General features: G+C 42.0%; 1 protein-coding gene across 1 annotated transcript in view; it reads right to left on the bottom strand.

The window, feature by feature from the left end:
- Positions 1–7257, bottom strand: part of SAXO1 (stabilizer of axonemal microtubules 1) — a gene marked incomplete at its 3' end in the record, with an annotated part of 95497 nt that extends 88240 nt beyond the window's left edge. The window contains exon 1 of the mRNA XM_082625879.1: positions 7196–7257. Coding sequence (XP_082482005.1) covers positions 7196–7242 — 47 coding nt within the window. The 5' untranslated portion in view covers positions 7243–7257. The remainder of the gene's footprint in view (positions 1–7195) is intronic.
- Between the last annotated feature and the right edge of the window lie 6486 nt (positions 7258–13743).

The raw sequence follows: 13743 nt of genomic DNA, 5'->3' as shown, positions 1-13743 counted from the left end.
TTCAGTAACAGGAAGTACTGGGGACATTCAGATGATCTTGTTTTCTCATATACACAAGTAGGGTGACTACAATCAAACACTCAAATCCCCCAATGTAGCTCTGTTGTGTCAAGATGATTAAGTGGTAGGATGGTTAGAAACAATTTTTAAACTGTTCCATTACTGTATCTCTACAACTCATGAATATTTTTGTTTACTTGGCATTGATTGCACTGAAAAGAGATTATAACACTTTATGGTAATAATACCGATCGCCAGATCTTGATTGTCAAGTGGAGTGCTGCTGTGGATGGAAAGCCTTGAGCTTAATTCAGGAAAATGCGCCTGGTTTTTTAAAACCTGCAAAGCTCATTAAAAAGTTTTATGAGGGGTTGGAATCTTCAGATTTAGATATTTGCAACACCTTCACTTTGTCATCTGTGATCTACTCTCAAGGTATACCACTTCCTGAGCTCTGCTGGGCCCTAAACTCTAATTGCTCATTCTATAAAACTTAAGGTAAATCTATAAAAAATTAAGCTGAAGAAAAACCCAGAACGCGGTGTTGTTTTCCCTTTAGGCTGATCTGGCAGTGAGAGTTGGCTGGGAGAAGGCTGCCATCTTGTGGCCAAAAGAAAGAACTGGCTCCAAGAGCGCTGCCCATTCCTCGAGCCTCTGACAGCTGCTCCCACAGAGGAAGCCTACCTATCCAGCTCTCCGTGTGCATCCTGAGCCTCCCCAGTAACAAGAACAGAGTCGTCAAAAATTAAAGTTGAGGACTTCCCTGGTGGCGCAGTGGTTAATAATCCGACTGCCCATGCAGGGGACACGGGTTCAAGCCCTGGTCTGGGAAGATCCCACATGCCACGGAGCAACTAAGCCCGTGCACCACAACTACTGAGCCTGCGCTCTAGGGCCCGCGAGCCACAACTACTGAGCCTGCGTGCCTCGAGCCCGTGCTCCGCAACAAAAGAAGCCACCGCAACAAGAAGCCCACGCACCACAACGAAGAGTAGCCCCGCTCGCCACAACTAGAGAAAGCCTCTGTGCAGCAACAAAGACCCAATGCAGCCAAAAATAAATAATTTTTTTTAAAAATTAAACTTGAAAGGACATTAAAGAACTATTTGCTCAAACAAAGCCTCAGGAGGAAAATGCAGTGGAAGAGGAAGAAAGAGATGTGGGCTTCCTTCCCTCCCTGGCAGTCCCAAGAGCCTCCATAAGTCTGATTTTAAAAACTTGGAGGAACTGAAGCCCTGGGAGATTAAATGACTCTCTCAGAAACCCCAGGCTCCCCTCTCCCACTGAAAGACTCTCTCCTCTGACCAGTAGTGTTCATCTTCACACATGCTTTTCCTCCAGATCTCTCATCACTTTTTCCCATAATCTCAGGCTGGCAAAGTAAAAAATCTTCGAATTCTAAAGCTTAGAGAACACCTATATAATTCCTCTCATTCCTTCCCAACCCATTTCTGAGCAGATTTAACTGGGGGTGAGGAGGAAGCCTTCCAAATAACGAGACTCTAGGTCAGGGTTGTCCAGTGTAACTCTGCAATGCTGGAAATGCTCCCTATTTGCACTGTGCCATAGAGTAGTCACTGCACATGCGTAGCTATTAAGTGTTTGGAACGTGGCTACACACATGACTGAGTACATTTTATTGAATTTCAAACAACTTAGATGAAGTTGCCACATGTTGCTAGTGGCTAACCTACAGGACAGCACAGCTGTAAACCCTGCCTCCCTAATCCATTCCGGTATAACACCTTGACAAACAAAATCCATCTATTTATTCAAAAGGATATGTTTTCACTGCTCTATGGAGAACAGTGTGTTAGTATTATACAGCACACACACACAAATAGAAAACATGGGCTCCGCTTTCCAAGAGTACACAAAGAGGGGAGAAAGCATGCAGACAGATAACTAGAACCATTAACAGAAAATGGGGTCCCTCTCCAATGGGGAGCTACGGGGCTCGATTAATGAGACATGCAACAGATGCGGGGCCTTAAAAGATCATGCAACAGGAGGAGGGGACACAAGCATTTTAGAAAAGGGGCAGTAAGGGTAGGGGAACAGAGACGGGGAGGGTCACAAGTTCTGCTTAGGGGATGCCAGGAAGCCCAATCCAGTATGAGTGGTTTTATGTAAGGGGGTCATGGAGAGAACTAGAAAAGTACATTAGGACCAGTTTCCAAACATAAAAATTAGAGACCCAAGGGGAGAACAATGAGAATAAAAAGGAAGGAACCAATATAGATTTCAAAGGAGAATGGTTCGAGACTTTAGAGATGATATGAATACTGGGGATGGTGGAGGATAAGAGATGATTCATATTTTTAAACCCAGGATAAAAAGACAAGGATGTCCACCCTAGCCACTTTTATTCAACATAGTTTTGGAAGTCCTAGCCATAGCAACCAGAGAAGAAAAGGAAATAAAAGGAATTCAAATTGGAAAATAAGAAGTAAAACTGTCACTGTTTGCAGATGACATGATACTATACATAGAAAATCCTCAAGATGCTACCAGAAAACTACTAGAGCTCATCAATGAATCTGGTAAAGTTGCAGGATACAAAATTAATACACAGAACTCCCTTACATTCCTATACACTAACAATGAAAGATCAGAAAGAGAAATTAAAGAAATAACCCCATTTATCATCACATCAAAAAGAATAAAATAGCTAGGAATAAACCTATCTAAGGAGGCAAAGACCTGTACTCAGAAAACTATAAGATACTGATGAAAGAAATTGAAGATGACACAAACAGATGGAGAGACAGACCATGTTCTTGGATTGGAAGAATCAATATTGTCAAAATGACTATACTACACAAAGTTATTGACAAATTCAATGCAATCCTTATCAAATTACCAATAGCATTTTTCACAGAATTAGAATAAAAAAGTTTACACTTTATATGGAAACACAAAAGACTCCAAATAGCCAAAGCAAACTTGAGAAAGAAAAATGGACCTGGAAGAATCAGGCTCCCTGACTTCAGACTATACTACAAAGCTACAGTAATCAAGATAGTATGGTACTGGCACTAAAACAAATATAGATCAATGGAACAGGATAGAAAGTCCAGAGATAAACTCACACACCTATGGTAACCTAGTCTATGACAAAGGAAGCAAGAATATACAACGGAGAAAGACAGTCTCTTCAATAAGTGATGCTGGGAAAACGGGACAGCTACACGTAAAAGAATGAAATTAGAAGTCTCTAACATGACATACAAAAATAAACTCAAAATGAATTAAAGACCTAAATGTAAGACCGGAAACCATAAAACTCCTAGAGGAAAACATAGGCAGAACACACTGTGACATAAATCGTGGCAAGATCTTTTCTGATCCACCTCCTAGAGTAATGAAAATAAAAACAAAAATAAACAAATGGGACCTAACTAAACTCAAAAGCTTTTGCACAGCAAAGGAAACCATAAACAAAACAAAAAGACAACCCACAGAATGAGAAAAAATATTTGCAAATTAATCCTGACAAAGAATTAATCTCCAAAATTTACAAACAGCTCATGCAGTTCAACATCAAAAAAACAAACCACCACTGAAAAAAATTGGCAAAAGATCTAGACAGGCATTTTTCCAAAGAAGACATACAGATGGCCAAAAAGTACATGAAAAGATGCTCACCATCAGTAATTATTAGAGAAATGCAAATCAAAACTACAATCAGGGGGACTTCCCTGGTGGCGCAGTGTTTAAGAATCCACCTGCCCCGCATAGCACAGGGAGGTCAGCTCGGTACTTTGTGACCGCCTGGAGGGGTGGGATAGGGAGGGTGGGAGGGAGACGCAAAAGGGAGGGGATATGGAAACATATGTATATGTATAACTGATTAAATTTGTTATAAAGCAAAAAAATAAAATAAAATAAAATTAAAAAAAAAAAATAAATTACTGAAAAACATTTAGGAAACCAAAAAAAAAAAAAAAAAGAATCCACCTGCCAATACAGGGGACATGGGTTCAATCCCTGGTCTGGGAAGATCCCACCTGCCGCGGGGCAACTAAGCCCATGCACCACAACTACTGAGTCTGCGCTCTAGAGCCCGCAAGCCACAACTACTGAAGCCTGCATGCTCTAGGGCCCATGTGCCACAATTATTGAGCCCACGTGCTGCAACTACTGAAGCCCACGTGCATAGAGCCCGTGCTCCACAACAAAAGAAGCCACCGCAATGAGAAGCCTGCACACCACAATGAAGAGTAGCCTCCACTCGCCACAACTAGAGAAAGCCTGCGCGCAGCAACAAGGACCCAATGCAGCCAAAAAAAAAAAAAAAAAATGTTAAAACTACAATGAGGTATCACCTCACACCAGTCATGATGGCCATCATCAAAAAGTCTACAAACAGTAAATGCTAGAGAAGGTGTGGAAAAAAGGGAACCCTCTTACACTGTTGGTGGGAATGTAAATTGGTACAACCACTATGGAGAACAGTATGGAGGTTCCTTAAAAAACTAAAAATAGAGCTACCATATGATCCAGCAATCCCAATCCTGGGCATATATCCGGAGAAAACCATAATTCGAAAAGATACATGCACCCCAGTGTTCATTGCAGAACTATTTACAAAAACCAGGACATGGAAGCAACCTAAATGTAAGCAACCACAGACAGATGAATGGATAAAGAAGATGTGGTACATATATACAATGGAATATTACTCAGCCATAAAAAAGAATGAAACAATGCCATTTGCAGCAACATGGATGGACCTAGAGATTGTCATACTGAATGAAGCAGGTCAGACAGAGAAAGATGAATATCATATGATATCACTTATATGTGGAATCTAAAAAAAAATGGTACAAATGAACTTGTTTACAAAACAGAAATAGAGTCACAGATGTAGAAAACAAACTTATGGTTACCAAGGGGGAAAGGGGAGGGATAAATTGGGAGATTGGGATTGATATATACACACTACTATATATAAAATAGATAAATAATAAGGACCTGCTGTATAGTATAGGGAACTCTACTCAATACTCTGTAATGATGTATATGGGAATAGGATCTAAAAAAGAGTGGATATATGCATAACTGATTCACTTTGCTGTATACCTGAAACTAACACACATTGTAAATCAACTATACTCCAATAAAAATTAATTTTAAAATAAATAAATAAATAAACCCAGGGTAAATGGACAATAGACGGCACCACTAATGGGGCAGATACTGGAGAAAGGGAACATGGTGACTATCTGAAGGTTGTTGAAGTTGAGGTTGATGAGATAACCAGATGGACCAACAAGCACTTTGAAAAGTGAAATGAGACTGAAATAAGAGAAGAGGGGCTGAGGGGTGTGAGAGTCAAACCAGAGACCCCTGACTGAAATCAGAGTAGAGGGGTAGGTACAGGAGGAGGAGGAAGGAAAGAGACCCATGGACAGACTCTGCATCCAGTGGGAAACAGCCCATTTTCAGGGGTGAAGGAGAAACAGAGAAGGAACGTCCCCTACTACAGGGATAGGACGGCGACTTCTCACTGCATACCCTCTGTACCTCTTCAATGAGCATTCCTGGCTTCCTAACTGGAATGCATACTGGGCAAAGATGGAGACTGTATCAGATATTTCAATCCCAATGTCCACAAGAGAGCAAATTAAGCCCCAGTCCTACCTGAATAACTCAATACCTCAAGAATAGGGCTTCCCTGGTGGCGCAGTGGTTCAGAGTCCACCTGCCGAGGCAGGGGACACGGGTTCGTGCCCCGGTCCGGGAGGATCCCACATGCCACCGAGCGGCTGGGCCCATGAGTCATGGCCGCTGAGCCTGCACTTCCGGAGCCTGTGCTCCGCAACGGGAGAGGCCACAGGAGTGAGAGGCCCGCGTACCACAAAAAAAAAAAAAAGAAGAAGAAGAAGAGGCGGGAGGGCATGTAAAGGGCCCCAGCAGAGGGTGAGCCATAGAGGTTTTGCCTCAGTAGTGTGGAAAATTAGCCCTAGATTAAAACACTGCTCTGGATCCTCCTAACAAACCTTAAGAAGCAGGACCCATGCTTCTACGTGATCTAGTTCAGTGGTTCCCAATCTTGGCAAATGGAGAAATCACCGAAAGACTGCTGGTGGGGCCCACCCACAGAGAGGATGATTTAACAGCCTGGGAAACCAGTATCACTTTAAAGCTCCCCAGGTGACTCTAGGGGGCAGCCAAGGTTGAGAACCACCCACTGATGCCAGAGATGTATAAGATTTCTCACCCAGTTATTAGAGTTCCCTTTAATTCTCCCCACTACTGATGACATTTTCAATATTGATGTAACAAAGTTAGCAAGCGTTTTTTGCAGCTTTCCAGATGCTAACATATTTTAAGCACAACCCATTAGCAGGAGTCTCACACACATTATCTCATTAACTACTTAGAGAATCCTGGAGAAGTTCAGTTACCTGCCCAAGACCCCACAATTAACAACAGCCCACGAGGGCTGACCCCAGAGCCGCCCCTCTTTTCTGTTGCTCCTGTGCTGTCCTCAAGCCCAGCAATTCTTAGGTGTCCTAAGAAGGAGGTGAAAGAAGCACCTCAAGCATTGTGAGATACAGGAAAGGAGTCAGCGGCAGAACTTTGCCTAAAACCCATGATTTCTCCCTGGAACCACCTGCTTCACCCAAGCATGGTTCATAAAGGCAAGGCCCAGGAGAGACACCTGGCAAGGCCAGGACAAGTGAGCGCAAAAATAATTTGCTTTCCTTACTCTTGTTCCACTCTATACCAGTGTGGACATGAGTTTTAGAAATACCTTACACTCCTAAGTAGTAAGAATTTCTCTGAATGAGAAACTCAGTTACACGAAAGGATTCCTCTTCCCCAAAAGGAGACCAGCAAAAGATGCAAGACTTGGCCCAACCTGGCCAGGGGGTTTTCTATCTTTGTCTGACACTCTCTAGGCTGCAGGGAGGGGAGCACAAACTGCGGGTCTGTGCCCATTTTCAACGTCCGCGCAGCTCTGGGGGGAAGGAAAACAGAGAAGGCCTGAGGACAGCCACGTTCATCGGGGCTGATTCAATGCCGCACGTTAACTGCTAACAACAGTTAGCAGCCGCCTAAAAGAGGCCGACAAGTGGACGCATCCACCGTGGTGCTGCCTGATCAAGAAGCTCAGGGTCAGCCTAGCTTTCAGAGTCTGAAATTCCAGGTTCCTGGGCCCTAGGCGCGGGCGCGGCCGCCTTACCCGCAGGAGCACAGGTCGCAGATGCACTTCCTCTTCACCCGAGCCATGCAGAGGCCTGGAGGCCGGCGCAGAGCATCCCGCGCCGCTGCCTCCTAGACCCCGGCCGCCTCGCAGGGGGCGCGCCGAGTCTCCTGGGTCTTGGCAAATATCCTGAATACTGACTCCAGAGAAAACTTAAGTGACGCTTTTGCAAAGTCCGCTCTTCTGTTTCCTTCCCTGAGCCGGCCTTGCGCGGGAGCAGAACTGAGCGTGGACCACGCGGGCCCGGGAGACCTCCCCCTGCACGCACCGGCCCCGCCTCTGCCCGCCCCAGGCCCTCTGGGTCTCTGTGACGTCACCGGGGCCACGGGTGCACCTGTGAGGTCAGGCAGCTTGCAGCGGCTTGCCTGGCAGGCCCAGGACAAAGGTCCCCCATTGGGCCTTGTTGAAACCTCAGGAAAAGCGAAGACTGTGATGACTTTGGAAAGCTCGTGGGTGCACAAGTCAGCAAACGCCCTGCTCACTTGGGCAAAAAGGCCGAAAACCCCACCCTCATCACACTGGGTGGCATTTTCTATCTCTAGGATCCATGGTGCCCCTTGGTATAGAAAAGCACCCATTTCCAGATCTTCCTTGTGGAAATCGATGCCTTCAGCTCTTCACATAGACCTCTCACTCTTAGAACAAAGCAGTTTCAGGGCGCCTCGGCCTTGACTGCTCAGGTGGGTGCTTAATCACTGCCCCAGGTGATAGTAATGATGCCGGGGCAGTGGTTCTCAAGTTTCCACGTGAATCAGAATCACCTGGCTTGATAAAAGCCAGATTGCCACACCCCACCCCCGAGTTTCTGATTCAGTGGGCCTAGCAAGTTCTGAGCCACTCCGATGCTGCTAGGCCAGGGGCCGCACTTTAAGAAGCACAGTTTGGGAGATTATTTTGCCCTCTCTATAAACAGCCTTCCCCTATTATAGTGTTTCTTCAGCTCACCTGACCCTGAGAACCACTACAGATCCTAGAAACCACTGACATCAACATCTCCAATCTGGGACCCTAGTTTCAATAAGAAGCCAGGTGATTTGAATCACAAAGCAAGCTCAGGAGACTGCTCTGATGGGTGGTTTGGAATGAAACACGATGACTTCCCCATTGTGGGACATGGGAGCTTCAAGTATTGACAATCCTATGCTTGTTTTTCTTTCCCACACTTCCTCACTCTTCCCATTAGTTTTTGTGAAGGAGTGAGTCAGTAAGTCAGAGGCATTTTAGACTGCAGAACACTTAATATTCAGAGTTTTTGGATTTTTTTCTCCCATGTTAGGCTCTAGAATAGAGATCAGCAAAGTATTGGCAACAGGCCAAATTCAGCCGGCCACCTGTCTTTGTATGGCCAGCAAGCTAAGAATGTTTTTTTACATTTTTAAATGGTTGAAAAAAGTTAAAAGAATAATACATGACCCATGAAACACATAAAATTCAAGTTTCGGTGTCTACAAAATTTGTAGAAATATTCCTGATTTTGCCTCTTGGCCCACAAAAGCTAAAATGTTTACTATATGACATTTTACAGAGAAAGTTTGCTGACCTCAGCTCTAAAAAGTCAAAGAGGGAGATCCAGAGGGGAGCAAAGCTTACTGATCATGCTTAAGAACAGGGGAGGGTGAAGCTGCTCCTTGCCTTCTCAGTAGGAGGTCAGGGCCCTAAAAGAGGAAGATGGAAACCTGAGGGGACAGGATGGACAGGGGAGCTATTGGAAGCCGAGGAAAAGCCTGCATGCCATCCCTTGCCATTAACAGAGAACATCACATGGGCCTCACAGAGGAACTACAGTGATGAACACCAGCCTTCTCTTGACAGCTGTCTTAATATTATCTATGAATCTTCCAGAAGAAAAATGTCACACTCATGCCCCCAGACTTGGATGAGAAGCACCGCCCCCCCATTCAAACTGCCCTTGTGGATAGCAGCTTTGTCAACAACCCATGGTACTCCCAACTTCCCCCATCCCTGCTCTCAACAGAGGGTGGAGATCTTGAAAGATGAAGATGGTATGGATAAAATAGCATCAGCACTGGTACTTTTGTAGAGCTGGTGCTGGACAAGACAACCTTTCCTCCCCCTCCTTGTTACAATCACTGCCCATGTTTTGTTAGTTCCAGACAACTCTACCCTAACTCATATAAACAACTCTCTAATCCTGTTCCAAAATGTCCTTGCCTATGAAGAATTTACTGTCACTTGCTATGCATTAAACACTTCTGCATACTTTCCCTTAAGCTCTCTTGTCCATCTCTTAAAACTGACATAAATCTGTCTTACCCATATTGCAAACAAGAACACTGAAGCTAGGAGGTAAACTCACTCAAGATCACACAGCTAATGAGTGCTAGAGCTGAGATTCAGGCCCACTTTGATCTTTCTTTCCAAACTTTTCCTCCCAGGAAAAAGAATGAAGTAAGCTGGAGATCTTAGGGACCACTGCAAATGGTATTTTATCTTAAAATCTTATATTTACTTCTTAATATGGCCATCTTTAATATTTCCCCAAAATCTTTTTGTAAAATTGACAGTGAAGCTATACAATTTCTTTCCTGTGGCCTTAAAACCCATCCAACCCCCAAACTCACTGCTGTATACCATCAGAAAATCTACTCTTTGTAGAGCACTGTTAAAAATCTATAGTTACTCCTCTGAGTACAAAGCACTTTAGCAAACATTGCCCCATCTTTAATTGTTTGGAATTGCTAAACTTCATTGGCACAAATGAAGACTAGCCCATCATGACACATAAATTGGGCATCTACCATTCATTCCACAAACACTTATTGATCTCCTATGATGAATCAGACACTGTGCTGAATGACAGAGACAAGGAACAGAAACCTCATGGAAACTTAATATAGAAGGAGAAGCAGGTAACCAAAATATTGCCCAAGTGTATCATTATGAACTATGTTAAGTATCAAGAAGGATAAATAGGGGGACCTGGTGAATTCTATCAAATATTTGAGAAAGAAGTAACACCAATCCTACACATGATCTTTTAGAAAGTTTAGGAACACTTCCCACTTAATTCTACAAGGCCAGTATTACCCTGATTCCAAAGCCAGACAAAATTGTCACACGAAAACTACAGACCACTATCTCTTGTAAATATAAATGTAAAAATCCTTTAAAAATATTAGCAAACTGAACCAGCAATGTATATAAAGGATTGTATGCCATGACCAAGAGGAGTTTATACCAGAAATACAAGGTTGTTTTAACACTGGAAACTCAATTAATGTAATATACCACATCAATAGAATAAAGGACAAAACTACTTGATCTTCTCAATGATTCAGAAAGGCATTTGACAAAATCCAATAACCATTCTTGATTTTTTTTTTTTTACAAAATCCTCAGGAAATTAGGAAAAGAAGGGAACTTCCTCAACCTGATAAAAGGCGTTTACAAAAAAGCTACAGCTACCTTCATGCTTAGCAGTAAGACTGAATATTCCCTGCCATTGTGAGAAACAAAACAAGATGTCTGTTCTCACCACTTCTATTCAAAACCCTACTGGAGGTTCTTGCCAGTGGAATAAAAAAAAGAAAAAAGAGTTAAAGGCATCCAGATTGGGAAGGAAAAAATAAAACTAGTATCTACAGATGACATGGTCCTATACGTAGAAAATCCTAAGAACTCTACACACACACACACACACACACACAGAGAGAACTACCAAAAACAAGAAAGTTAAACAAAGCTGCAGGAGACAAGATCAATTACAAAATCGATTGAATTTCTACATACTAGCAACAAACAATCCAAAAGTTAAATTAATAAAACAATGCAATTCACAATAGCATAAAAATGAATACAACACCTAGGAATAAATTTACCCCTTAAGTGCAAGACTTTTACAGTGAAAACTACAAAGCATTTCTGAGAGAAATTAAATAAGATATAAATGAATGGAGAGATATACCATATGCATGGATCAGAATATTCAATATTGTTAAGAAGGCAATTCTCCCCTAACTGATTTATAGATTCAGTGCAATCCCTATCAAAATCCCAGCAAACTTTCTGTTACAGAAATTGGTGTGCTGATCCTAAAAATGTATACAAAAGGCAAAGGACCTAAAATAGCCAGACAATTCTGAAAAAGAACAACAAAAAAAACTTAAACCACCCAATTTCAAAACTTAGTATCAAAATTATAGCTAAAGTAATCAAGACAGTATGATATTAGCTAAAGATAGACATACAGATCAAGGAAAAGAATGGAGAATCCATAAATAAACTCTTACATCTGTGGTCGATTGATGCCAAAAAAAGTGTCATGGCAATTCAATGCAGAAAGGATGGTCTTTTCAACAAATGACACTGGGATAATTGGACATCCATATACAGGAAATTTTAAAAAGAGCTTAAACACTCACACCACCTCATACAAAAATTAACTCAAAATACACCATAAACTTAAATGGAAAACCTAAAACTGTAAAACTTCTAGAAGAAAACATATAAGTAAATCTTTATAACCTTTGTTAGACAAAGATATCTTAGACATACACCAAAATCATGATCCATAAAAATTAAAAATTGACATATTGGACTTTATAAAAATAATTTACACTTCAAAAGACACTATTAAGGGACTTCCCTGGTGGCACAGTTGTTAAGAATCTGCCTGCCATTGCAGGGGACATGAGTTCGATCCCTCGTGCAGGAAGATCCCACATGCCACAGAGCAACTAAGCCTGTGTGCCAAAACTACTAAGCCCGCATGCCACAACTACTGAAGCCTGCGCACCTAGAGCCCGTCCTCCACAACAAGAGAAGCCACCGCAATGAGAAGCCCGTGCACTGCAATGAAGAGTAGCCCCCACTCACTGCAACTAGAGAAAGCCTGCACACAGCAAGACCCAATGCAGCCAAAAATTAATTAATTAATTAATTTTTTAAAAAGACAATTAAGAGAATGAAAAGACGAGTACAGGCAATCCTGAGAAAGAAAAATGGAGCTGGAGGACTCATACTCCCTGACTTCAGACTATACTACAAAGCTACAGAAATCAAAACAGTATGGTATTGGCACAAAAACAGAAATATATATCAATGGAACAGGATAGAAAGCCCAGAAAGAAACTCATGCACCTATGGTCAATTAATCTATGACAAAGGAGACACAAATAAACAATGGAGAGAAGACAGTGTCTTCAATAAGTGTTGCTGGGAAAACTGGACAGCTATATGTAAAAGAATGAAATCAGAACACTAACACCATACACAAAAATAAACTCAAAATGGATCAAAGACCTAAATGTAAGGCTGGATACTATAAAACTCTTAGAGGAAAACTTAAGCAGAACACTCTTTGACATAAATCACAGTAATATCTTTTTTGATCCACCTCCTAGAATAATGAAAGTAAAATAAATAAATAACAAATGAGACCTAATTAAACTTAAAACCTTCTGCACAGCAAAGGAAACCATAAACAAAATGAAAAGGCAAACTTCAGAATGGGTAAAAAATATTTGCAAATGAAGTGACCAACACAGGATTAATCTCCAAAATATACAAACAGCTCATGTAGCTCTATGTCAAAAAACAAACAACCCAATCAAAAAATGGGCAGAAGACCTAAATAGACATTTCTCCAAAGAAAACATACAGATGGCCAAAAAGCACATGAAAAGATGCTCAACATCACTAATTATCAGAAAAATGCAAATCAAAACTACAATGAGGTATCACCTCACAACAGTCAGAATGGCCATCATCAAAAGGTCTACAAACAGTAAATGCTGCAAAGGTGTGGAAAAAAGGGAACCCTCTTACATTGTTGGTGGGAATGTAAATAGGTACAACCACTATGGAGAACAGTATGGAGGTTCCTTAAAAAACTAAAAATAGAGCTACCATAGGATCCTGCAATCCCACTCCTTGGCATAATCCTAAACCATAATCCTAAAGGATACATGCACCCCAATGTTCACTGCAGCACTATTTACAATAGCCAGGACATGGTAGCAACCTAAATGTCCATTGACAGCAGAATGGACAAGGAAGATGTGGTACATATATACAATGGAATATTACTCAGCCATAAAAAAGAATGAAATAATGCCATTTGCAGCAACATGGATGGACCTAGAAATTATCATACTAAGTCAGACAGAGAAAGACAAATATCATATGATATCACTTGTATGTGGAACCTAATTTAAAAAAAAAAGAAACAAATGAACTTGTTTACAGAACAGAAACAGATTTACAGATATTGAAAACAAACTTATGGTTACCAAAGGGGAAACATGGCAGGAGGAGGAGAAGGGAGGAATAAATCAGGAGCTTGGGATGAACACACACACACACTGCTATATATGATAGATAACAAAGGACTTCCCTGGTGGTGCAGTGGTTAAGACTCTGCACTCCCAATGCAGGGGACTAGGGTTCAATCCCTGGTCAGGGAACTAGATCCCACATGCATGCTGCAACCAAGAGTTTGCATGCCACAACTAAGGAGCTGGCAAGCCGCAACTGAGGAGTCTGCTGCAACTAAGGAGCCCACCTGC

This window comes from Mesoplodon mirus, assembly GCF_964341445.2.
Source record: "Mesoplodon mirus genome assembly, chromosome: 1".
Classification (NCBI taxonomy): Eukaryota; Metazoa; Chordata; class Mammalia; order Artiodactyla; family Ziphiidae; genus Mesoplodon; species Mesoplodon mirus.
Note: the sequence above shows the minus strand (reverse complement) of the source record. Positions and strands in the feature narration are given on the sequence as shown.